The following is a 26,792-nucleotide window of genomic DNA, read 5'->3' on the forward strand; positions in this document are numbered from 1 at the left end:
AGGGTCCCAGGTTCAATTCCCGTCAAGGGCATGTATCTTGGTTGCGGGCACATCTCCAGTAGGGGGTGTGCAGGAGGCAGCTGATCGATGTTTCTCTCTCATCTATGTTTCTAACTCTCTATCCCTCTTCCTTCCTCTCTGTAAAAAATCAATAAAATATATCTTAAAAAAAAGAAAGAAAGAAAATACTGTGTGAGGGAGTAAGGGATCAGAAGGGGAAGGATACTCCCACAGGGTTATCTGGGCTTTGATGAGGGAAGACCAGGAAACACCTGGCAAACACACTGCTTGGGCAGCAGGAGGCCAGGAAGACTTTTCTGACATTTGTCATCTAGATGCCCCAGAAGAGGCTATTTCATATCAATACTCTCAGAAAAGTACAAAGTCCCTCTTTCTGGTTAATTCTCCTTCTTCTGTAGCCGTCCTCTTACCCACTGTGTTCTGGAAGTGGCCGGTTAAGTAGTCAGGAGCCAAACCTCCAGGTTTGAACACTGGATCAGCCTCAGTCTACCTGTATGGTATGAGGACCCACCCTTAATCACTGTCATGCCTCCTGTGAGAAGCAGATTTACCAACCACACCTACTTCTTCATGTCTGGTATACAGTCGGCGCCCAGTGAATGTCAGCTATTATAGTGACAACATACCGCTGAAAGGTTTTGATGAATTACACATTTAGAAAAATAAAATCATGTTGTATTTTTGCTTGAATATTTTATTAAATAACTTTAATCCCTCAAAACAAAACTAGGCTTATTTGTTTTTTCAGTGGTACGATTTTTTAGAGAAGGGGAACATGGATTCTCTTGTTAATATCCTTTCCCTTCCACATAGACCTCAAGTCAGCCAGTTCACAAGTACTAGTAATGTACCTGAAAGCACAACACAAAGTCTTCCTGTGACACAGGTGAGCCTGGCAAGATTTTCGTCAAAGGAAGAAGGCACATGTGGCATAAGTAAGTCCACTTCTCAGTGTACCAGTTAGATGAAGCTTGGGAAGAGGCTGCTGTGCCTCTGAGTTGCCACTCTAATCCTTTTAGTGAAAGAAAATCCAGTGCTCAGTGCACTGCCTCTAGGTCCAGGCAATATACTTAGGAAGCATCTCAGAGAATGTATATGAGGAAACCAATCTCCATAAATAAAATGGCATTTCCAATTCACAAGACCTGCTTCTACTTAAAACAGAATATCAAGTGGGAAAAATCACCACACAGAGCTCTCAAACCTGGCTCAATGTCACAGATGTTGCCCTGCATGAAGCCGGCACACCTGAGTCACACTGCCCAGCCCTGTGGACAGTCCCTCCCACTGGTAAGCACTGCACTTCTGTCCTCAGGAAGTGTTTGCACCAGGCCAGGGGACAGGAGCTAACCCCTATCCTTTCACACAGCACCTTTCCTATGGACATGCCATCCTGGTGGTGTTGTTACTAATATGACCACTATCAGTTCCGTCACACCAGTATTCACAATACACTGGCCCACAACTTGGAAGTTGCTTAACCTTTCTGTTTTCTCCACATTCACTTTATTATCTTTAAGCCACGTCATTGGTGGGAGATATCCTTGATTGCCAACACACTGAAGGGTACTTCTTGGTCTGGTGTCTGGGATTTATTTGAAGGGAGCCTGGGATGAAGGGATGGACAAAGCAGCACATGGGTCTTGGTTAAAGCTGGGCAACGAGTATTAAAGAGCTCATTATTCCATTCTCTCTACTTCTGAACATGCTAAAAGTTTCCATAACTAAAAGTGCTTTTAGAGGCCATTCCTGATGTGCACATACTGGTAAAGGTTCCAGAGAAAATAAAACCTTCTCCAAGCCCTAACTCTCCTGTGCTTCTATTTAACTCAGATGTTCAGTTTTCCTACCGTTCTCAGTAAAAACTTCCCACGCCTGTTCCAGGACCCCTGATGCTTGGGCCTCCTGCTGTCATCGCACGCACTCTAGCACAAATCAATTGGCCTCCTCTGACAGCTCCAGAACGCCTCTCACAGAACCACTGTCACAAAGCAGTCAGTAAAAACTCCTCCACTTCCTCAGTGCTACAAACCACTGTGACAGGAAATAACAAAACCTGCACAGGGACTTGCTTCATACTGTCATCCTCAAATCACAGGAGTTGGTTTCATTTGTGACACTAAGTGACTGGAGTAAAGGGGGTCTTCAAACTTGCTGAAGAGGTTTTTAAATACCAGTGGCCAGAACTCACCCGCAGCAATTAAATCTGAACCCGCAGGGCTGGAACCCAGACCTGTACCCACATGAGTCATGTGAGAGAATGGTGTATGTCAGTGTGTGTATGTGTGAGTGTGCATGTGTTTGCATGTAAATGTGTGTGAGCGTGCATATGTGAGTTTGCATGTGTGCATTTGAAGGTATGTGTTTGTAGGTAAATGTAAATATGTGTATATGTATGTGAGTGCAAGTATGTATATGCAGTGTATGTAAATGTGTATGAGTGTGTGTATATGTATATGTATATGTATATGTATATGTATATGTATATGTGTGTCTTTCCTTGCTCGTGATTTTCAGAGCTCCACACAAGTCTAATAACGCTGTGGTAAGGGTTAAGCACTGTTGATCAGGCCATGCATTTAGCTTGATGTTCTAGACATCCTCAGCACAAGCCCTGACCTCTCCTCTCCCAATGCCCGTGGAGTCTAACCCCCGACAAGTCATTTTCAGACCATACTGTCAGAAAGCTCGCCCCCTATCATGCATAGGACCTTGCTCCCATTGGCCCTAATTCTAAACAGAGTAAATCTTGTCCCCTTTCTAAATGTCTGAAGAGACGGAAGGAAGCTACACTGAAGTCAGAGTTAAGCTTTCTATTTCATTGTTGAGGAGCTTTTAGGAAACCTGTTTTTAACACCTGAATCAGAGAGGTTAAAAACTCAAGCAAGAAGGGGAACAGAGATGAGGAACATTACAGACACATACACAAAGTCAACGTAGATATGAGAGTGAGGGTTCATTTATGTGTTTTTGAGAAACTGACGTTGCTATAAACAGTTACTCACTCTGATGGAGAAAAAAAGATCCTCATTATCCCCACAAAGGGATTTTCCAGATACCAGATACTCTCTGGGGGATAAACAAGCCACATTGCCCTGCATTAAAAGATAAGACCACTTTTCTGGGACACAGCTATTATCTTGATTGTATATAAAAATTCCCCTTTTACTCTACAGCTGGATGCTTTGCCAATGGCTGGTGTTTTATAGTCCCCATGCTAAGCATTAAAAAAAAAAAAGTTTTTTTTTCAGTTCAGGAAGCATTTTATTGTTTCTCCCAGTTTAAGAATTTTACTGACAGAAAAATTAACACTTTCAGAAAACCTCCTGCATAGCCTTGCTCAGCTTCTGAATCTTGGTTTTTGCATGCATATCAATGTATTTCTCACCAATACAATCATTCCACCCATGATTGACGAGTCAATCTTAACTTTCAATTTCAATTATTTGGCTTTTACTTAGGAAGTTATTCAGGGCTGTATTTTTTTGTTTGTTTTGCTTTGCTTTTAATTAAGAAAGAATGGCTTCATCTAAAGGAGATGCAGTGGTCACTGTGTATGGGACTTCTCCATGGTGGACATTCATCAAGATAGAAAAGGCAGAAATAACATCTGGGGTGTTGGTCAAGTGACCATTTTCAGCAAGCAAACTGATCAGGTTGGATGCGAGATCATGCCACTCAGGCTTTTCTCTTTAACAGAATGCTTTGCAAAGGGATTCAAAATCAAAGCAGCCATTTTGGGTTCCTTCAAGATTTGTGCTACTCTCAACAATTCCTTTTCTACTTGTTCCAGTTTATTCTGTTTAGATGCAGAATAAAGAGCAGTGTCATAGCTACCTTTGATACCATATACCTGAACAGGTGGCTGCACAAGCTTGACAAACGGCCTGGCCACAGATGTGCTGAAGCATAGCACCTTTTGAGAGAGCATGGACAGGCCATCTTCTCCTGGTGGGCTATAGGTCCCCTACCTAACTAAGCATTTTGATCTTCCTTTTTTTAAGCAAAGGTTTTGAGCTCCTATCTGCTTAAAGGAAGGAGTGGGCAGTTTCTGGAAGGGATGACCGTTGGGGTGCTCCTCCAGCCAGCACAGTAGTCCCCAGCACAGCCCATCCTTCACTGCTGTGTTGGGTAAGCAGCTGCCCTGGGCTTGGGGTAAAGACTCCTCCTCCTGTGTCAGCACCAACAGAGGGCTCAGAAGTCACCCAAGAGCCCTGGAACCAGCTTCCACACGAGAGATGAGTCATGGCTTCTGCTTTTCAAGGGAAGCAAAAAGCCCAAATTTTAATGTGAAAACTCCTGGTTATTTTTTTATTATTATTAAATTTATTGCGGTGACATTGGTCAACATGAACATATAGGTTTCAGATGTGACTTTCTATCTAGCTCCTTTTTCCTTTAATTTTTTAAATGAAACTCCTGCATTTTAAAGGTTGGAAACAAATGCGTGGGGTAGAATAAAACACAACTGCAAGAGAAACAGATCCTTGGGCTTTCAGTCTGTGGTTCCACTCCACACAGACCACTTGCAGTCTGAATCTGTCTTCATTCAAAACCATCTGCTCAGGGCACCTAATGAAAGTAGGCAGTGATGGAACACCCTTAATGAGAACACTTTGTCCCTGAGTCTGCTGAAATCCAGGACCAACAATTAAATGAGATCTTAGAATTCCAAAAGGATAGAAAGGAGGTCCAATTAATGACACATTTTCTTAGCTATTGGCTAAGAAAAAGATCAGGGGACTTTGGGAAAATGTCCCGTGGCATCCAAGTGAGTTCACAGATCTTCACAAAAATAGTAAAATATTTAACTATGAAAACAAAACATCAATCTGAAAAATGACATGAACAGGTTTAAACACAAGAAGAAAAAAGAAGTGGGATATGGCCTGGCCGGTGTGGCTCAGTGGCTGAGCATCAACCTACAAACCAGGAGGTCACCGTTCAATTCCTGGTCTGGGAACATGCATGGGTTGCAGGCTTGATCCCCAGTGTGGGGCGTACAGGAGACAGCCAATCAATGATTCTCTTTCATCATTGATGTTTCTATCTCTCTCTCCCTCTCCCTTCCAATAGATAGATAATAAATAAATAAATAAATAAATAAATAAATATAAAAATATGTAAAAAAAAGAAGTGGAATATGGAGGAATAGCAGTAATCCACAAAATGATAAACCTTTATAAAGCCTTTTGTAAAAATCAGAAAGTTGGCAAGATTCCAAAACAATGTGATTCTAATTTGTTCTCTTATAAAATATATACATACAAAAAGATTGAAGTGTGTACATCCCATATAATAAAAGCCTAATATACAAATCGACCGAATGGTGGAACGACCAGTCACTATGACGTGCACTGACCACTAGGGAGCAGACACTCAATGCAGGAACTGCCCCCAGCCCACAGGCCCCAGGCCAGCCAAGGCGGGTGCCAGCAGGGGCCCCCTGATCGCCCCACCGGTCATCCCACAGATAGGCCCTGATTGCCAGCCAGGCCTAGGGATCCTACCCATGCAGGAATTTTGTGCATCGAGCCTCTAGTATCAAAATATTATTGTTAACAATTTAATCTTACTAGCAGTTGTCTTTCAGAGGTAAGATTCTCAATTGCTTGTTTTCTTCACCTCCAGTGCCTAATGTTTCCTATAATGAGTATAAACTACCATTTAAAATAATGATAATAAGCAATTATAAAATTATAAAAGTTACCCTTTCTAACTTGGTTGAAGGGTTGAAGTTTTAATGAGGATGACTGTAGTGCCAGTGGTCTGGTCAGAAAACCTCTAAAGCAGCAATTTTAAACTGGTGAGCCACAGATTTTCTTTTTTAATATATTTTTATTCATTTCAGAGAGGGAGAGAGATAGAAACATCAATGATGAGAGAGAATCATTGATCAGCTGCCTCCTGCATGCCCCACATTGGGGGTCAAGCCTGAAACCCAGGCATATGCTCTGACCGGGAATCGAACCATGACTTCCTAGTTCATAGGTCAACGCTCAACCACTGAGCCACACCAGCCGGGCCCACAGATTTTTTAAAACATGCAACAGCTGACTATTTTAGTCAGGGGCACTGACCTCTTTTCCCTTAGATTGTCAAATAAAAAAGTGAGGCCTGACTGACGTGGCTCAGTAGTTGAGCATCCACTTGTGGGACGTGAGGTTACGGTTCGATTCCTGGTCAGGGCTTATGCCCGGGTTGCGGGCTTGATCTCCCCCAGTGGGGGGTGTGCAGGAGGTAGCGGATCGATGATTCTCTCTCATCATTGAGGTTTCTCTCTCTCCCTCTCCCTTCTCTCTGAAATCAATAAAAACATATTAAAAAAAGAAAACAGGTGCGTAACAAATCTTTTTAAAAAAATTCTCAGATGTTTTACATTCTCTTTTTTGCCTGGAGTTTTCCAAGTCAAATGTGTATCACAGACTCAGCCAGCATTTCAACTCAGACAATCCCCATTTCCAGGGCTCAGGCCAGGACTGAACAGTGTAGGCCTACAGGCATTGACTGTGTCTCCTGAGCCACTGACATATATGCAGAAGCTAGTAGACTAGGGCGTCCCATGTATACTTCTGTGTGAATTTATTATCAATTACATCATTCTCCCTTTGTGTCTGTACACCTTTAATGAAGTATACTTATGTACCTTGATGGAGAAGTTTCTGGTTGGCATCAGTGGAGGGACTGGTAGACACCTTTGCAGGAACACCTGTGGAGGATTTCTTGAGAAGAAAGGTACCAAGATGAGTAGAACCATCTTTCTTATTTTATTTTATTGATTTTAGAGACACATCGATTGGTTGCCTCCTGCACCCCGACTGGGGCTGGAGATTGAACTTGCAACCCAGATATATGCTCTTGACAAGGAATCAAACCTGCGACCCTCTGTGCGAGGGCCAATGTTCTAATTTAGCAACACCAGCCAAGGCTAAAAGAATTTTTTAAAGTGTGTCTTGTAGGTAGGATATAGTTGGATCTTGCTTTTTTATTCAGGACGACAATCTCTCCTTTGTATTGGAGTGCTTAATCCCTCTACAGTGAGTATAAGTATTAATATGATTTTATTTAGGTCTGCCATTTCTATTTATCTCATCTGGTTTTTGTTCCTTTGTCCCTCCTTCCCTATTTCCTTTCATGTTAATCAATTTTTTTAAAATTCCATTTTAATTCCTCAATTGACTAGTTCTTTGTCTTCAAATTATATCTTAGTGATTGCTCTAAAGACTACGGCATACATCTTTAACTTATCACAATCCACTTGAATGTTTATTTATATTGTCAGGAGAAAAAAAGGAAACTTGCAACAATATAATTCCACTTAATCCCTATCCATGTTGTTCTACCTTATACCTTTATGTGTGACAAGCCCATTAGTAGTGTTATTTTTCCTTTAAATACTGACATCCTATCTAATCTAATAAAAGACAAAAGGGTAATTGACCGTACCTTCGCTACGCTTCCCATTGGCTAATCAGCGAGATATGCAAATTAACCACCAACAAAGATGGAGGCTGGCAGCCACGCAGCTGAAGCAAGCAGGAGGCTTGCTTGCGCCAGTGATGGAGGAAGCCAAGGTTCCCCGCCTGCCGCGGCCCGGCTCTGAGCTCCGAAAGCAACAAAGTTTCAATTATAGAAGCTAAACAAACCCCGGATACCTGCTTTCAGCAGGCCGTGGCCTCAGAGCTGCAGCGAGCAGGAGCCGGCTCTCAGGTCCAGTGACGGCAACAAAGTTTCAATTATAGAAGGTAAATAAATCCCAGAATAAAAAAAAAAAAGAAAAAAAGGAGAGGCTGGGAGCTTCAGTAGCCGCACAGCCTGAAAATGGCCCTCAGCCCCTCACCCAGACTGGCCAGGCACCCCAGTGGGGACCCCCACCCTGAAGGGGGTGTGGCCAGCCTGAAAACCGCCATCAGCCCCTCATCCAGGCTGGCCAGGCACCCCAGTGGGGACCCCCACCCTGAAGGGGGTGTGACCAGCTGCAAACAGCCATCAGCCCCTCACCCAGGCTGGCCAGGCACCCAAGCAGGACCCCCACCCTGATCCGGGACACCCTTCAGGGCAAACCAGCCGGCCCCCACCCGTGCACCAGGCCTCTATCCTATATAGTAAAAGGGTAATATGCAAACTGACCCTAACAGCAGAAAGACTGGGAATGACTGGTCACTATGACACACACTGACCACCAGGGGGCAGACGCTCAATGCAGGAGCTACCCTCTGGTGGTCAGTGCGCTCCCACATGGGGGAGCTCTGCTCAGCCACAAGCTAGGCTGATGGCTGCCAGTACAGCGGTGGTGGTGGGAGCCTCTCCTGCCTCCTCAGCAGTGCTAAGGATGTCCGACTGCAGCTTAGGTCTGCTCCCCGCTGGCAAGTGGACATCCCCCGAGGGCTGCCGGGCTGCCAGAGGGATGTCTGAATGCCAGCTTAGGCCCAATCCCCCGGGGAGCAGGCCTCAGCCAGCAGGTGGTCATCCCCCTCGGGGTCCCAGACTTTGAGAGGGCACAGGCCGGGCTGAGGGGGACCGCCCCCCCCCCGAGTGCACAAATTTTTGTGCACCGGGCCTCTAGTATTTTAAAAAGTTAAGAGAAAGTAAAGAATTAATGTTTTAAATTTATTGATATCTACCATTTCTAGTGCTCTTCATTCCTGCTTATATATCCTTTAGTACTTCTTTTAGTGTACTCATTACTACTATATTTTCTCTGAATTCTTTTGACACATTTTCATTTCATTTTTTGAATATATATGTTTTAAAAATATTTTTTTATTGGTTTCAGAGAGGAAGGGAGAGGGAGAGAGACATAGAAACATCAACAATGAGAGAAAATCATTGATCTGCTGCCTCCTGCACACCCTAAACTGGGGATCGAGCCCACAACCCAGACATGTGCCCTGACTGGGAATTGAACCGTGAGCTCCTGGTTCCTAGTTGAATGCTCAACCACTGAGCCACACTGGCCAGGCTTGTGGATATATTTTTAATATTTTTTTTAATTATGGTTTCCTTTTTAAAAAGCACATAAAATTTACCACCTAAATCATTTAAAAACAGGTATTTTAAATCTTTATGCTAAAGCCAACATCTGGTGCCACCAGAAGTTAGTTTCTATTGACTGTCTTATTTCCTAAGGGTCTCACTTCTCACTTCCCTTTTACTTTGCATGTTAAAAACTGGACACTGTAGCCCTGGCTGAGTAGCTAAGTAACTCAGTTGTGGGTTCAATTCCCAGTCAGGGCACATACCTGGGTTGTGGGCTCGACCCCAAGTTGGGGCGAGTATGGGAGGCAACCAATTGATGTTTGTCACATAGATGTTTCTTTCTTTTTCTCCCTCCCCCCTCTCTTAAATCAATAAAAACATATCCTTGGATGAGGATTTAAAAAAACCAAAACACATAAAACTGAACACTGTGGATAATACATCACGGCAACATTTCATTCTGCGTGGGTTCTGAGGTTAGCGATTTTGTTATCACAGGCAGTAACCTGACTGGTTCCAAACCACAGCACATAGGAACTGATATCTCTGTTCTTTCTTATGGCTTCTCATTTTTTTAACCTGGCATCCTTGTGGTGGTCTCTCTCATACCTATGTAATGAGTCATAAGCAGAGCCTCAGAGCTGAGACTTGGTTTTTCTGTAATTTTCTTGCTTCTAGGGATTCCTTCCCCTTTCACCGCTAATTTCCAGATGCTCTGTCCTCTGAAACGTTAAGCCCATAAGGGTTTTACTATATGCCATCTACACTGCACATGGTTTAAAAACACAGTAAGAGCTCACAAGTCTGGCCCCACATTGCTCTTCTATCAAGGATGTATTTCTTTCTGGCCTATGCCTGCTTTCTGACTGAGTATCCTGCCTCTCCCCACACATACTGTTCAACTGTTGCCAGGGATTTGGGGGAGTTTGCACTCAGAATTTGAGCTTCATGCCTTCCATAATTTTTTCACTGCCTAGAATTCCCGTTTACATTCCTAGCTGCCTAAACTCTGGTCAGTAAGGCTGAGGTTTTTCTCCCTCTCCCAGTCCCATTTTCTGTAGCTATGGGAGTTAGACGTCTAAGACTCTTGAGCTAGAAAGCCACGAGTTCCCAATTTTTATCATTTCCCATTAATTTTTGGAGATTAAACATCTCCTGTGATGTCTGTTTATGGACACTTTCCAGTGTCTTTAAGTATTTAATTTTTAAAATCTAGTTTTTATAATGGTTATAGAATGAGGGTTCCCACCACCCCCTAACTCCTCTACCATTAGTGGAAACACCTACCAAAGAGTTTAACTGGTAAATGAGAAAGAGTCCAGAATCAATCAGGCATTAAAAGGAAGGGTCTTAGGCTCAGATTATCTCTGAGTCCTCGAAGCTTAACATAGTGCATGGCACCTAACAGGTGTTTAGTAAACACTTGCTGAAAGATGACTGCAAACATGACTTGGGTTTACTTTTAGTTCACCAGTCATTTACTACTATTCAATGTTACTCAACCTCGAGGCAAAACTAACTTGCATGAAACAATGACAGAACAAAGTTCTTGGATAGTAAAAATTGGAAACAATCTCATAGCCTAAAAAAAAGAGAGAGACTTGTTAAATTATGGCAGATAGTAGACTACCATATGACATGTGAAACATTTTAGAATAATGATTTTATTGGTATGAAGAAATGTTCTGTATGTTAATTTGAGGGGAAAGAATTCAAGTTACAAAATAAAAAACAGCCAGATCTGGATATGATTTCTAGTTCCACTACTTAGTACCTACACTCTTCACCTTGTGCAATTTAACCTATGATCCGGTTTGTTCACCTGTAAAATATTGACAATGGTAGAACCTTCTTCATGGGCTTGTGATATCCACATAACAATTGCTCAAAAAATATTAATTTCACTTATACAGTAAATAGTTGTAAATGTTAAATAAGTAGTCATAAAAATTTTGTTAAAATTAAATATGTTAATTTTATATTTATGGTAACAATATGAGGATTATGTTTTTACTTTGTTTTTTGTGTTTCAATCTTTTTTGTTTTGTCTTTTAGAGAGCTGTTTAAGTATATATAGGTGATAAATGATATGATGCCTAGTATTTGTTTTTAAAATATCCTGGAGCCCTAGCCCGTTTGGTTCGATTCCAGTCAAGGGCACATGCCTGGGTTGCAGCCTCCATTCCCAGTAGGGGGCGTGCAGGAGGCAGCAGATCAATGATTCTCTCTCATCATCATTGATGTTTCTCTTTCTCCCTCTCCCTTCCTCTCTGAAATCAATAAAAATATATTCAATAAAATATCCTGGCCCTAACCGGTTTGGCTCAGTGGATAGAGCATCAGCCTGCGAACTCAAGGGTCCCAGGTTCGATTCCGGTCAAGGGCATGTACCTTGGTTGCAGGCACATCCCCAGTAGGGGGTGTGCAGGAGGCAGTTGATCGATGTTTCTCTCTCGTCGATGTTTCTAACTCTCTATCCCTCTCCCTTCCTCTCTGTAAAAAATCAATAAAATATATTTTAAAAAAATATCCTGGATATTATACTGAATTAAATGTTTATTTTAAAAACAACTCCAGAGACAGATGAAACAAGAAAGGAAGAATAGTGACCACTGTTGAAGCTAATTGATGGATATATGGGCCTTTCACTATGCTGTCTTACTTATAAAAATTTTTCCAAACTAAAAGCTAACTAAACCAGAAAAGAAACACACACACACACACACATATGTATGGCCTCTAAATAGTGGGTTGATGGATAATCCTCCTATCTAATAAAAGACAAAAAGGGTAATTAACCGTACCTCTGCTACACTTCCCATTGGCTAATTAGGGTGATATGCAAATTAACTGCCAACAAAGATGGTGGTTAATTTGCATACATAGGCACAATGATGGGAGGCGAAAGGGGAAGGACCGAAGAACAGTGATCGGAAACCCAGGCAGCAGGCAAGAGCCGGGTGGCAGGGCAAAGGAAGCCCTAGGGGCAGCCTTTGCCCTGCCCCCCTGCCGGTGATCGCCATCGGAAAGCTGGGCTACAGGCGAGGTGGCACCCCCGGGGGCCAAGGGTGCCGCCTGGCCTGTGTTCTGTGGTCACCATGGCGATTGGAGGGAGAGAGAGCCTGGCCTGCGTCCCGGTGGTCGTCATGGCGATCGGAGGGAGAGAGAGCCGGGGTGCGGGCCAGGTGGGGCCGAGGTGGTGGGGCCGAGGTAGAGGCGGTTAGAGGCCAAGAGGGGAGGGCAGTTGTGGGTGATCAGGCTGGTGGGGGGCGGGGCCGTTGGGGGTAAACTTTTACCATGGCCTGTGTCCTGTGGTCACTATGGCGATCGGAGGGAGAGAGAGCCTCATCGGGATCAGAGAGCCGGGGCGCAGGCGAGGCGGCACCCTGGCACCCCAGCACCTGACATGCAAAGGTCGGGGATGAAATGACTTTTCCCAACCACATCTGCAAATATCCTGGGGAAGGCATCACTGAAGAGTTCACAACAACTCTTTTACTTGGCAAGGAAGAAAACAGTTGGCAATGGAAACAATCCCTTACATCAAAGTTAAGGTCCCTCTGAGTAAAAAAGAATATTTCCAACGTAAAGGAGGGAGCAGGCAAAAATAATAGGTTCTCATGACTTCCACTGAAGTTTGAGCATATGACAGAGTCCAAACGAACATACAAATTAAAACAGACAGTGGACATTCAAATGACCCGAATCAACTGTCACTGTTTGTCCCAATAGCAGCAATGCTTATGTGATAATATAGTTTAACAAACATACAAAACAAGTCACATGATAAGAGAGGTTCGGCTTCTAAAGTAAATTGAATATGTTCTTTAAAAATTCTCATGTCCTCCCCTCTGACTATAATTCTTAATTTTCCAATCAGAAAATTACCCCAGGTGAACCAGTAACATGTAGAACTCCAGTAACCTAACTTATTTAAAAAAACCAAACATCCCAACCATTTTTAAAATATTTAAATTGATATTTTAGGGTTAAAATTATAGAAGATATTTAGATCCAAATATATTTTCTGAACAGAAAATATGTCAGTTTTTGATTTAAAAAAAATATATAAGTGACACATTTTCCCAAGGAACTCTGAATTAGTACCTTTCCCTCTAACTTTCTTCAAATTAAGAGAATCTATGGAGTTCCCTATACTGCACAAGTTTTAATGAAAGAAAATAAGACTTTCTAAGAGCATCAAATACATGTTTTCTTATTGACAAACATATATACTCTTCTTTCTCTCTCTCTCTCTCTCTCTCTCTCTCTCTCTCTCCCTCTCTCTCTCTCTCTCTCTCTCTCTCTCTCTCTCTTTAAAATATACGGGAGAGGGAGAGAGATAGAAACATCAATGATGAGAGAGAATCATTGATCGGCTGCCTCCTACACACCCCGTACTGGGGATCAAGCCCACAACCCGGGCATGTGGCCTGACCTGGAATCAAACTGTGACTTCCTGGTTCATAGGTCGATGCTAAACCACTGAGTCACACACGCCGGGCTCAATTCTTATTTATAAATTCATTCCAAGGACATATACAGCTTGAAAACCTTTGGAAGTAGTTTCAAAAAAAACCTAGCTTTTAAGTAACAAGAAAACAGTTATAGAAGAAAGTTTAAATTAAAAGAAAAAAAATTGTTTTAATTTATTCAAGAGTGGGAACATCCTCCATGAAAATGTGTACCTTGACTGTGGATGGCTGGGTGGCCTTATCACACCTTAGGAATTCAAATGCTTTTTACAATGACAAGAAAGAGAGTTTCATCTCATTTCTCTCCCAGGGTAGATGTCTGTCAATAGAAGGTGGACATCAATAAAAGGAGGGGCTTGCACAATCAATCCAGAAAGTCAGCAATCTATGAATAATCCAGAACCCAGTATTTATCTCCTCTGCCACACACCCTCCCTCCCAGCCAGTGAGCAAGATAATTACTCTCAAGTCAGGCTAAGTGCCCCCCAGTCACAGTGACCCAATGCTGACATACAAATAATTCTCACTCTGGCATAAAAGTGACAACTTTCTTGGAAGAAAAGCAGATACTGTAAATTTCTCAAAGTCTTCCTGAAACATTTTCTAAAGTAATTTTTACTTCTTTAGAAAAAATGCATACATGGCAAACCATCTGTATAATAAAAGGCCCATTCTATAAAATTTTACCAGGTCCTACTCATATCTGCAATCATAACCATATTTACAGACAAATATATCTATACTAATAAAAAAGTAATATGCTAATTAGACTGGGAGACCTTCCAGGAAACCTTCCAGATGTTCTTCTGGACAAAGCCATGGTGGTGGGGCCGAGGTAGAGGCGGTTAGAGGCCAAGAGGGGAGGGCAGTTGTGGGTGATCAGGCTGGTGGAGGGCGGGGCTGTTGGGGGTAAGCAGACCAGCAGGGGGGCCAGTTGGGGGCAAGCAGGCCATCAGTGGGGGTCAGTTGGAGGTGATCAGGACAGCGGGGGGGGGCAGTTTGGAGTGAGCAGGCCAGCAGAGGGGCAGTTGGGGGCAAGCAGGCCAGTGGGGAGGGAAAGTGGGGGCAAGCAGGCCAGCAGGGGGGGCAGTTGGGGGTGAGCAGGCCGGCAGACAGAGTGGTTAGAGGCAAACAGGCAGGCAGGCAGGCAGGCAGGTGAGCGGTTAGGAGCCAGCAGTCCCGGATTGCGAGAGGGATGTCCGACTGCTGGTTTAGGCCCGATCCCTGTAAACTGGCAGTAGGACATCCTTCGAGGGGTCCCAAATTGGAGAGGGTGCAGGCCAGGCTGAGGAACACACCCTCCCCCGTGCACGAATTTCGTGCACCGGGCCACTAGTATATATAAAGAGCTGATATGCTAATTAGAACGAACAGCAGAAGGACCATCCAGACGACCTTCTGAATGACCTTCCAGATGAAGCCAGGGCTGCGAGGGCCTGTGAGGGCCGGCCGAGGTTGTGAGGGCTGGCTGGGGCTGCAACGACCGGCTGAGGCAGCCAGGGCTGCGAGGGCCAAGCCCCTTGCACGAATTTTGTGCATCCAGCCTCTAGTTTTACTATAAGAAACTATCTTAGTTTTATAATTGGGGGGAGAGGGGGGAGAGGGTTGTTCTCTCTTTTTTAATCCTCATGGGCCAGACTGAGCTGCTTCTAGCTTCAGCTCTGTCCCCCACCCCACTTGCTGTACAGCTCTGCACCCCACCCTACATCACCTTTCTGGGTCTCAGTAATTCACCTATGAAAAGAGCTGGATGGGCTAGGTAATCACTAAGGTCCTGTGTAGGCCTACAACAGTTGCTTGGATGGTACTGATAGAAACAGGAGTTGAGAAAAGGGAGAATTCAGCTTGGTCTGGAGTGAGTAGCTAGAGAAGGTCAAAGGATGAGTCATGGAAGAAGCAGGTCTTGAGTGGGTGGAATGTGGCTGGGCTAGGGGGAGTAAATTCCAGGTGAGGTAACAACAGCATGAGTGAAACCAGTGTGGGAGAAAGCTACACAGTTGGATGGCAGTTGGTGTGTACAGGGATAGGCACAGCTGGAGCCTGCAGGCAGACTAGTCTTGAGAGAAACAATGAAGTCTGATAGGTAAGTGGAGATCAGATGATAAGAGGGAAAGAGCAGTGGTTACCAAGACAGTGACTAATGTCCTCGTTTTAAGAAAAGTTCACTGGAAGAAACACTGGGTCAGGAAGACTACTTAGAAGAATCCACGTATACAGGCTATTAGCATTGAAAAGACAGATTTGAAAGCTACTTAGGAGGAAAAAATAGCAGTTTTGGGGGAAAGCACTCATTAACATAATGACTAAAGTAGAGACCAAAGTAAAAAAACAAGTCTAAGAGGTCCCAACCTTTTTTTAGGAACTACTTTCAGCCTTTCATGAAGAGGCAGAGATGTGAAGAAAGAGAGTAAATGGAAAGACAAGGGAGCATACACCCTTCATGCCACAGGAGAGATTTCTGAACCTATCAGTAAAATTCTGGGAAAAAAAAGCCAAAGCTTTTGCCACCGTGAAACCCCTTTCTCTGAGGGATCTCAGGAACTTTAGCCCAAAAGGAATGGATGAAAATATGGCAGGTTGTAAACAAGCATATCAAGATTTACTAACAGATCCCCAGCTACAGGTTGGGACCTCTTGTGCTAATATTTCCAGCCAAAAACACCAGCAAGACAGTGGGAATGCAAAACAGCATTCATTTGAAGCCAAATGAAGCCTTTAGCAAGGAGTAGGGAAGGAGAGGCGACAGGCATGCATTAGCCTGAAGCCTCCTCTAAGTCACTGGAGGTTTATGGCTGGCACAGAGGCTGATCCGCTCCAGTATGCTTGGCCACATTCTTGGGCCTCCTAGATGCCAAATGCCACTATCTTTACAATGACACTCTGCTAAATAAAAGCTTTTATAAACCACATGAAGTGTGGTTCAATTTACATTGAATGTTTACTTGTTGGCTGGGGAAATGTTGTCACTGTTAATCATTTACTTTTGTACAAAACAACCTTTATTTGTGCCATATGATTAATAATTCTTGCCGAAACCGGTTTGGCTCAGTGGATAGAGCGTCGGCCTTCGGACTGAAAGGTCCCAGGTTCGATTCCGGTCAAGGGCATGTACCTGGGTTGCGGGCACATCCCCAGTAGGGGGTGTGCAGGAGGCAGCTGATCGATGTTTCTCTCTCATCGATGTTTCTAACTGTCTATCTCTCTCCTTTCCTCTCTGTAAAAAGTCAATAAAATATATTTAAAAAAATAATAATTCTTCTACTGTCATAACTGGCCAAATATATGTCAAAACCATAAGGGTAGCCCTGGCCAGTGTGACTCAGTGGTTGGAGTGGATTCCATTCCCCATCAGGGCATATACCCAGGTTTTGGGTTTGATCTCCAGTCCTCAATGCGTGTAATCCATGTTTCTATCTCACATCAGCGTTTCTCTCTCTCTCTCTCTCTCTCTCTCTCTCTCTCTCTCTCCTCCCTTCTCCCTCTTCCTTCCTCTCCCTCTTTTTGTTAGCACATAGCTATTGCTGTCACAATTAAGAATACAGAACAAACCATAAAAATGATAAGGCAACCTATTGAATAAGAGAAAATATTTGCAAGTCATATATCTGATAAGGGGTTAATATCCAAATATATAACAAACTAATACAACTCAATAGCCTAAAAAACTCTAATTAAAAATGGGCAGAGGGGAGAATCGAAGATGGCGGCATAGGTAAACACCGGAGACTGCTGCCGCAAACAACCACTTCAAAAATACAACTAAAAGACGGAACGGACATCACCCAGAACCCCAGGAAGGCTGGCTGAGGAGAGACTCTTCAACTAGAAGGAAAAACAACAGCATTACGAGGCCCAGAGGAGGCACAGTGTGGAAAATTTAAAGGTACGGTGGTGCGCGCACAAAGCAGGCTGGTGGCTGAGGGCGCGGTTGTCATTTTCAATCAGGAGGGAGTCTCAGACTCGGGGCTACAGATCCGGGCGAGTCTCTAGGGACCCAGACTCAAACGGGAGAAGCGGGACTGTCTGGCTACGGTCCCTCCGAGGTTTGCAGCGGTTGCTGGGACAGAGAGGCAGAGCCTCTGGGGATGGACTGAGAGCAGCCATAACTGCTCCCTCCGACCGCCCTGTTGAGCCCGCCCCGCCCAAGCCCTGCGCAGAGCCATTTGCCTGCCCCGCCCAAGCCCTGCGCAGAGCCATTTGCCGATCGCCTCGGGCAAAGGCTAGAGTAGCACCTCTCCAGAGGACAGAAATTTTCCATACAGCTGATTCTCACAGCCAGTCAGCCTGGTGGTCAAATCCCTCTAGTATTAACTACAACAATTAAGGCTTAACTAGAACAAGACTGCGCACAAAGACCACAAGGGGGTGCACCAAGAAAGCATAAAAGATGCGGAGACAAAAAACATGACAGAAATGGAGGATATGGAGCTAAGAATCGCAATTTTGAGGGCTTGCAATAAACTTGAGCAGAGCCTCACGAAAACTAATGAGACCCTCGATGCTACGATAAAGAAATTAGAAAGTAAGCATACACGGACGGAAATAAAGAATATTATACCCAATAGCAGACCAGAGGAGCACAAGAATCAAACCAAAGATTTGAAATTCGAAGAAGCAAAAAACACCCATCTGGAAAAGCAAAATGAAAAAAGAATCCGAAAGTGTGAAGATAGTGTAAGGAGCCTCTGGGACAACTTCAAGCGGACTAATATCAGAATTATAGGAGTGCCAGAAGATGAGAGACAGCAAGATATTGAAAACCTATTTGAAGAAATAATGACAGAAAACTTCCCCTACCTGGTGAAAGAAATGGACTTACAGGTCCAAGAAGCGCAGAGAACCCCAAACAAAAGGAATCCAAAGAGGACCACACCAAGACACATCATAATTAAAATGCCAAGAGCAAAAGACAAAGAGAGAATCTTAAAAGCAGCAAGAGAAAGAGACTCAATTACCTACAAGGGAATACCCATACGACTGTCAGCTGATTTCTCAACAGAAACTTTGCAGGCCAGAAGGGAGTGGCAAGAAATATTCAAAGTGATGAATACCAAGAACCTACAACCAAGAGTACTTTATCCAGCAAAGCTATCATTCAGAATTGAAGGTCAGATAAAGAGCTTCACAGATAAGGAAAAGCTAAAGGAGTTCATCACCACTAAACCAGTATTATACGAAATACTGAAAGGTATCCTTTAAGAAGAGGAAGAAGAAAAAGGTAAAGATACAAATTGTGAACAACAAACATGCATCTATCAACAAGTGAATCTAAGAATCAAGTGAATAAATAATCTGATGTACAGAATGAACTGGTGATTATAATGAATCAGGGACATAGAAAGGGAATGGACTGACTATTCTTGGGGGGGAAAGGGGAATGGGAGATTCGGGAAGAGACTGGACAAAAATCGTGCACCTATGGATGAGGACAGTGGGTGGGGAGTGAGGGCGGAGGGTGGGGCGGGAACTGGAAGGAGGGGAGTTATGGGGGTGGGGGGAGAAAGAGGAACAAATGTAATCTGAACAATAAAAATTTAATAAAAAATAAAATAAAATAAAATAAAATAAAATAAAATAAAATAAAATAAAAAGGTAAAAAAAAAAATGGGCAGAGGATCCGAATAGACATTTTTCCAAAGACATATAGATGGCCAACATGCACATAAGAAAATGTTCAATATCACTAATCATTAGGGAAATACAAATCAAACCCACAATGAGATATGACCTCACACCTCTTAGAATGCACATTATCAAAAAGACAAGAAACAGCAAGTATTGGCAAGGATGTGGAGAAAAGAGAACCCTCATGCACTGTTGGTGGGAATGTAAATCGGTGCCGCCACTATGGAAAACAGTGTGGAGGGTCCTCTAAAAATTAAAAAAAAAAAAGAATTACTTTCCTGGCCTGCATGTCTCAGTGGTTGACCTGTGAACCAGGAGGTCACGGTTCAATTCCTGGACAGGGCACATGTCCGGGTTGCGGGCTCAATCCCTGGTGGGGGACGTGCAGGAGGCAGCCAATCAATGATTCTCTCTCATCATTCATATTTCTATTTCTCTCTCCCTCTCCCTTCCTCTCTAAAATCAGTAAAAAAACATATATATATATATATATATATATATATCTATATATATATATTAATTGTCTTATGACCCAACAATTCCACTTGTGCGTATTTATCTGAAGAAAATGAAAATACTAACTCAAAAAGATACCTGCATCCCCATGTTCATTGCAGCATTACTACAATAGCCAAGATATAAAAGCAACCTAAGTTTTCTAAGATGAATGGATACAGAAGATGTGATACATATTTTACACACACACACACACACACACACACACACACACACACACAGGAATATTATCTATATATTTAAAGCCTAAACGAAGGGTTGACCGGCAGGTTGCTATGACATGCACTGACCACCAGGGAGCAGACGCTCAATGCAGGAGTTGCCCCCTGGTAATCAGTGTACTCCCACAGTGGGAGCGCCACTCAGCTGACTGATGGGCACCAAACTCCTGGGCTCACCACTGGCGAGCGCAGTTGCAGCGGCACCAGCCTCTCCCACAGACACTCCCCCTGCATGCCCGAGCGGTGGCAGCAGCAGGCGTGCAGCAGGAACGGGATGAGCAGGATCGGCACAGTGCCCAGCCCGGGCTCGGGCTCCTCCCTGGCCACCTGCCACTTCACGCACTACTTTGTGCTGTGCAGGATCAAGGTGGACAGTGGGCTGAAGCCCAACGAGCTGGTAGGTAAGGCTGGGCTGCGGGCGATGCGAAGGTCCACTGATCCCCACAGGCCAGGCCGAGGGACCCCACTGGTGCACAAATCTGTGCACTGGGCCTCTAGTTCAGATATAAAAGAGAATGAAATCTTGCCACTTGCAACAACATGGATGGACCCTGTGGACATTATGCTTTCGGGCACATCCCCAGTGGGGAGTGTGCAGGAGGCAGCTGATCGATGTTTCTCTCTCATCGATGTTTCTAACTCTCTATCCCTCTCCCTTCCTCTCTGTAAAAAATCAATAAAATATATTTTAAAAAAAAAAGAGAGACTGAGAATAAGAGTTAGCCTCTAGGCCAGTGATGGCGAACCTATAACACGTGTGTCAGAGGTGACACTCGAACTCATTTTTTTGGTTGATTTTTCTTTGTTAAATGGCATTTAAATATATAAAATAAATATCAAAAATATAAATATTTGTTTTACTATGGTTGCAAATATCAAAAAATTTCTATATGTGACACGGCACCAGAGACATGGCAGTGAACTGGTTAAGGGAGCTGTGAGACAACATAAAACTAACAATATTCATAATAGGTATGCCAGAAGAGGTAGAAAGGGATAGAAAATGTGTTTGAGGAATAATGGCAGAAAATTACCCCAACCTGGTGAAGGAAAAAGTCAGATAAGTTCAGGAGGCACAGAGAGTCCCAAGAAAGAGGAACCCAAACAGGCCAACGCTCAGACACATCATAATTAAAATGCCAAAAATCAAAGACAAAGAGATCATCTGAAAGGCAGCAAGTGAAAAGCAAACTGTTACCTGAAAAGAAGTTCCCATAAGGCTGTCATCTGATCTCTCATCAGAAACTCTACAAGCAAGAAGGGAATGGCATGAAGTACTCAAAGTAATGGAGAGCAAGGATTTAAAACCAAGATTACTAGATCATTCAAAATAGATGGTGAAATAAAGAGCTTCCCAGACCAAAAAAAAAAAAAAGGCTAAAGGAGTTCATCACCATCAAGGCAGAATTAAAAGGGATGATGTAATGAGAAGAAATAGAGAGAGAAACCTAGGCATACAGAATTAAAATGGCAATAAATAAGTACCTATCAATAATAACCTTGAATGCAAATGAATTAAATGCTCCAATCAAAAACATAGGGTACTGAATTGATACAAAACATTACCCAACTATATGCTGGCTACAAGACACCACCACAGAACAAAAGACTGACACAGGATGAGAGTGAAGGGATGGGAAAAAATATTCCATGCAAATGGAAACGAAAAAATGTGGTGGGGTAGCAATACTCATATCTGACAAAATAGACTTCAAAATGAAGGCCATCACAAGAGACAACAAAGATCATTACATATACTAAAGGGATCGATCCAATAAGAGGCTATAATGCAGGTAAACATATAAGCACCCAATATAGAAGCACCTAAATATATGAAAAAAACTTCTAGAGGACTTTTAGGGAGAGATCAACAGCAATACTGTCATAGTAGGGGACTTTAACACTTCCTGACTTCACTGCATAGATTTTCCAGACAAAAAATTAACAAGGAAACAGTGATTCTAATGGACACACTGGATCAGATGGACTTAATTGACATTTATAGAATATTTCACCCCAAAGATGCAGAATATATAATCTTCTCAATTGCTCATGGGTCATTCACAAAGGTAGACCACATGTTAGGACGCAAAACAAGTCTCTACAAGTTCAAGAAGATTGAAATCATATCAAGCATCTTCTCAGATCACAGTGGAATGAAATTAGAAATCAACTACAATAAAAACAACCCAAAACATTCAAATACATGGAGGCTAAATAGCATGTTATTAAACAATGAAGGGTTACCAATGAGATCAAGAAAAAAAATTTTAAAAATTACTGGACAAATGAAAATGAACACACAACTATCCCAAATTGCTGGGACACAGCAAAAGCAGTCCTGAGAGGCAAGTTCATAGCACTACAGAACTACCTCAAAAAAATAATAAAATTAATAATAAATTATTTAACCCTACAACTTAAAGAACTAGAAATAGAAGAAGAAAAGCCCAGAGTAAGTGGAAAGAAGGAAATAATAAAGATTAGAGCTGAAATAAAGGACATAGAGACTTAAAAAAAAAATACAAAAGATCAGTGAAACCAAGAACTGGTTCCTTGAAGGGATAAACAAGATTGATGAACCATTAGCCACAGTCATCAATAAATAAAGAGAAGACCCAAATAAATAAAATCAGAAAAAAGGTGGAGAAGTAACCACTGACACCACAGAAATACAAAGGACTGTAAGAAAATACTATGAACAGCTACATGCAAACAATCTGGACAGTGTAGATGAAATGGACAAATTCCTAGAAAAATACAATCTCCCAAAACTGAATCAGGAAGAAACAGAAAACTGAATAGGCCACTAACAACTGATGAAATAGAAGCAGTAATAATAATAATAATAATAATAATAATAACTCCCAGCAAACAAAAGCCCTGGTCCAGATGGCCTCACAGGGGGGGTTTTATCAAACACTCAAAGAACTAACCCATATACTCCTCAAACTATTCCAAAAAATCCAAGAGAAAGGAACATTTCTAAGCTCTTTTTATGAGGCTAGCATTATCCTAATTCTAAACCAGATAAAGACATTTCAAAGAACATAGACATTAAAATCCTCAACAAATATTAGCAAATCGGATCCAGTATTCCTATATAATAAAGAGCTAATATGCTAATTAGACTGAACAGCCGAACAACCACCCAGACAACCTTCCAAATGACCATCAAGACGACCCTCCGGACGAAGCCAGGGCTGCAAGGGCCGGCCGGGGCTACAAGGGCTGGCCAAGGCAGCCAGGGTTGCAAGGGCCGAGCCTCTTGCACGAATTTCGTACATCGGATCTCTAGTATATTAAAAAGATCATAAACCATGACCAAGTGGGATTTATTCCAGGGATGCAAGGCTGGTACAATATTCACAAATCAATAAACGTGATACATCACATAAACAAACTGAAAGACAAAAATCACATGATCATATACATAGACGCAGAAAAAGCATTCAACAAAATCCAACACCCAGTTTTGATAAAAACTCTCACCAAAGTGGGAATGGAGGGAGTATACATCAACATGATAAAGGCCATATATGACAAATCTACAACCAACATCATACTCAATGGGCAAAAACTAAAACCATTTCCCCTAAGAACAGGAACAAGACAGGGATGTCCGCTTTCACCACTCTTATTCAATACTAGGGGCCCAGTGCATGAATTTGGGCACCTCGAAAGGAACTATGGGCCATGAGTCTGCAGTGGGCACAGGGGTGGGTCTCAGCCCATCCTCCACGTCCCCACCCGGCCCCTCCCACTGTGGCCCCGGTCCCCTGTCTGCCTTCAGCCTCACTCCCGCAGCTGCTGCTCCAATGCGCTGATGGCGCCAGCCCTGCTCTCACCCACTGACAGCGCAGAGCGATTGGGGTCGGCACTGTCAGTGGGTGCGAGCAGTGGCTACTGCCCCAATCGCCCCTCAGGAGCAGGGGGAGGTGGAGAAGCCCTCAGGAGCGATGGGGATTGGCAGCGGCCACTCACATCCGCTAACGGTGCCGGGCACCGGCAGTGAGTGCAAGCGGCAGCTCCGGGGCCAGCGCCGGCAGCAGGTGCGAGCACTGGGCAGGACTGCAGCTCATGGGAACAAAGAATTTTCAGTAATCACCAGAGGCTCGCCCCGATGACAGCGACCAGCGCCCCGCCTTGGTCTGGCGCCCCCATTCACCTGCTCCACTATCCCACCACAGCCTACACCCGCCATGTTCCACATTCTGCCACCTGCTGCTGAAGCCCGCCATGTTCCATGCACACCCCCTGGTGGTCAGCGCACACCATAGTGACCAGTTGTTCAGTTATTCCTCTATTCGGTCTATTTGCCTATTAGCTTTTTATTATATAGGACTAGAGGCCCGGTGCACAAAAATTTGTGCACTCGGGGGGGGGTCCCTCAGCCCGGCCTGTGCCGCCTCAAAGTCTGGGACCCCGAGGGGGATGACCACCTGCTGGCTGAGGCCTGCTCCCCGGGGGATTGGGCCTAAGATGGCAGTCAGACATCCCTCTGGCAGCCTGGCAGCCCTCGGGGGATGTCCATTTGCCAGTGGGGAGCAGACCTAAGCTGCAGTCGGACATCCTTAGTGCTGCTGAGGAGGCAGGAGAGGCTCCCACCACCACCGCTGTACTGGCAGCCATCAGCCTAGCTTGTGGCTGAGCAGAGCTCCCCCATGTGGGAGCACACTGACCACCAGAGGGCAGCTCCTGCATTGAGCGTCTGCCCCCTGGTGGTCAGTGTGTGTCATAGTGACCAGTCATTCCCAGTCTTTCTGCTGTTAGGGTCAGTTTGCATATTACCCTTTTACTACATAGGATAGAGGCCTGGTGCACGGGTGGGGGCCGGCTGGTTTGCCCTGAAGGGTGTCCCGGATCAGGGAGGGGTCCCGCTTGGGTGCCTGGCCAGCCTGGGTGAGAGGCTGATGGCTGTTTTTAGGCTGCCCGCACACCCTTTAGGGTGGGGGTCCCCACTGGGGTGCCTGGCCAGCCTGGATGAGGGGCTGAGGGCTGTTTTCAGGCGAACCAAGCCTGCAACTGAAGCTCCCAGTCTCTCCTTTTTTTCTTTCTTTTTTTTTTTATTCTGGGATTTATTTACCTTCTGTAATTGAAACTTTGTTGCGGCTCCAGCTCCGAGGCCGGCTGGCTGAAAGCAGGTTTCTGGGGTTTGTTTAGCTTCTATAATTGCAACATTGTTGCTTAGACTGGAGCTCAGGCTGCAGCAGGCGGGGAACCTTGGCTTCCTCCATCACTGGAGCAAGCAAGCCTCATGCTCGCTTCAGCTGCCTGGCTGCCGGCCGCCATCTTTGTTGGCAGTTAATTTGCATATCACCCTGATTAGCCAATGGGAAGCGTAGCGGAGGTATGGTTAATTACCATGTTTGTCTATTATTAGATAGGACAGTAAGGGAAGTCCTAGCCACAGCAATAAGATGAGAAGAAATACAAGGCATCCAAATTGGAAAGGAGGAAGTAAAACTCTCATTATTTACAGATGACATGATATTGTACATAGAAAACCCTAAAGACTCCCCAAAAAACTACTCGATCTAATAAAGGAATTTGGCAATGTAGCAGGATACAAAATCAACACCCAAAAATGGATGGCCTTTTATACACCAACTAGAGGCCCGATGCACATAATTCGTGCAAATATAGGCCCTTGCAGCCCCGGCTGCTGCCTCCCGCTGCCGGGCGATCAATCGCGAAGACCACCCCCCATCACGGCCCTCCACCCGCTGGTCGTTCCAGAAGGTTGTTCTGCCATCTGGTCTAATTAGCATATTAGCTCTTTATTATACAGGAGAATGAATTCTCAGAAAGAGAAACTAAACAAACAATCCCATTTACCATTACAGCAAAAAATTTAAGAAACTTAGGAATAAACTTAACAAGAAAGTAAAAGACTTGTACTCAGAAAACTACAGGACATTGAAAAAAGAGACAGTGGAATACATAAACAATTGGAAGAATATACCATGTTCATGGATTGGTAGAATCAACATCATTAAAATGCTCATAATACCCAAGGCAATTTACAAATTCAATGCAATCTCTATTAAAATACTAACAGCATATTTCACAGATTTAGAATAAATACTACAAAAATTTATATGGAACCTAAAAAGAGCCTGAATAACTGCAGTAATCCTGAGAAAGAAGAACAAAGTTGGAGGAATCACAATACCAGATATCAAGTTATATTACAAAGCCACTGTAATCAAAACAGCCTGGTACTGGCACAAGAACAGGCACATAGTTCAATGCAACAGAACAGAGACCCAGAAATTGACTCAAGCCATTACACTCAATTAATATATGACAAAGGAGGCAAGAGCATACAATGGAGTCAAGATGGTCTCTTCAATAAATGGTGTTGTGAAAATTGAATAGATACATGCAAAAAAAATGAAACTAGACCACCAACTTACACCATACACAAGAATAAACTCAAAATGTATAAAAGACTTAAATTTAAATATAAGTCGGGAAACCATAAAAATCCTAGAAGAAAGCATAGGCAGCAAAATCTCAGATATCTCTCATAGCAATATGTTTGAGGATACATCTACTAGGGCAAAGGAAACTAAGGAGAAAATAAACAAATGGAACTACAAAAAAATAAAAAGCAGCAAAAGAAAGCATCAACAAAACCAAAAGGGAGCCAAATGTATGGGAGAACATATTTGGCAATGATACATCTGATAAAGGGTTAATATCCAAAATATATAAGGAACTCATACAACGTAACAAAAGGAAGACAAACAATCCAATTAAAAAATGGGCAAAGGACCTAAATAGACACTTCTCATTAAGTGGACATACAGATGGGCAAGAGACATATGAAAAAATGTTTAAAGTCACTCACTTTGGTTTTAGTCACTCACTTATATAATAAAATATCATCAGAGAGATGCAAATTAAAACGACAATGAGGTATCACCTCACACCAGTCAGAATGGCTACC

At 43.5% G+C, this 26,792-nt stretch overlaps 1 protein-coding gene and 1 pseudogene across 8 annotated transcripts in view; both read right to left on the reverse strand.

Moving 5' to 3' along the window:
* The window catches only part of LATS2 (large tumor suppressor kinase 2), an 82,459-nt gene that overhangs the window by 37,337 nt on the left and 18,330 nt on the right, over positions 1-26,792 (reverse strand). The window contains exon 2 of one of the 8 annotated variants that reach the window (XM_006085508.3): positions 6,668-6,743. The exons of the other annotated variants lie outside the window; for them this stretch is intronic. Within the exon in view, the coding sequence (XP_006085570.1) occupies positions 6,668-6,694 (27 nt within the window). The 5' untranslated portion in view covers positions 6,695-6,743. The remainder of the gene's footprint in view (positions 1-6,667; positions 6,744-26,792) is intronic. 8 annotated transcript variants of the gene reach the window in all.
* Positions 3,336-4,268, reverse strand: LOC102417158 (annotated as a pseudogene).

The sequence above is a fragment of the Myotis lucifugus genome, unplaced genomic scaffold (genome assembly GCF_000147115.1).
Source record: "Myotis lucifugus unplaced genomic scaffold, Myoluc2.0 scaffold_19, whole genome shotgun sequence".
NCBI lineage: Eukaryota > Metazoa > Chordata > Mammalia > Chiroptera > Vespertilionidae > Myotis > Myotis lucifugus.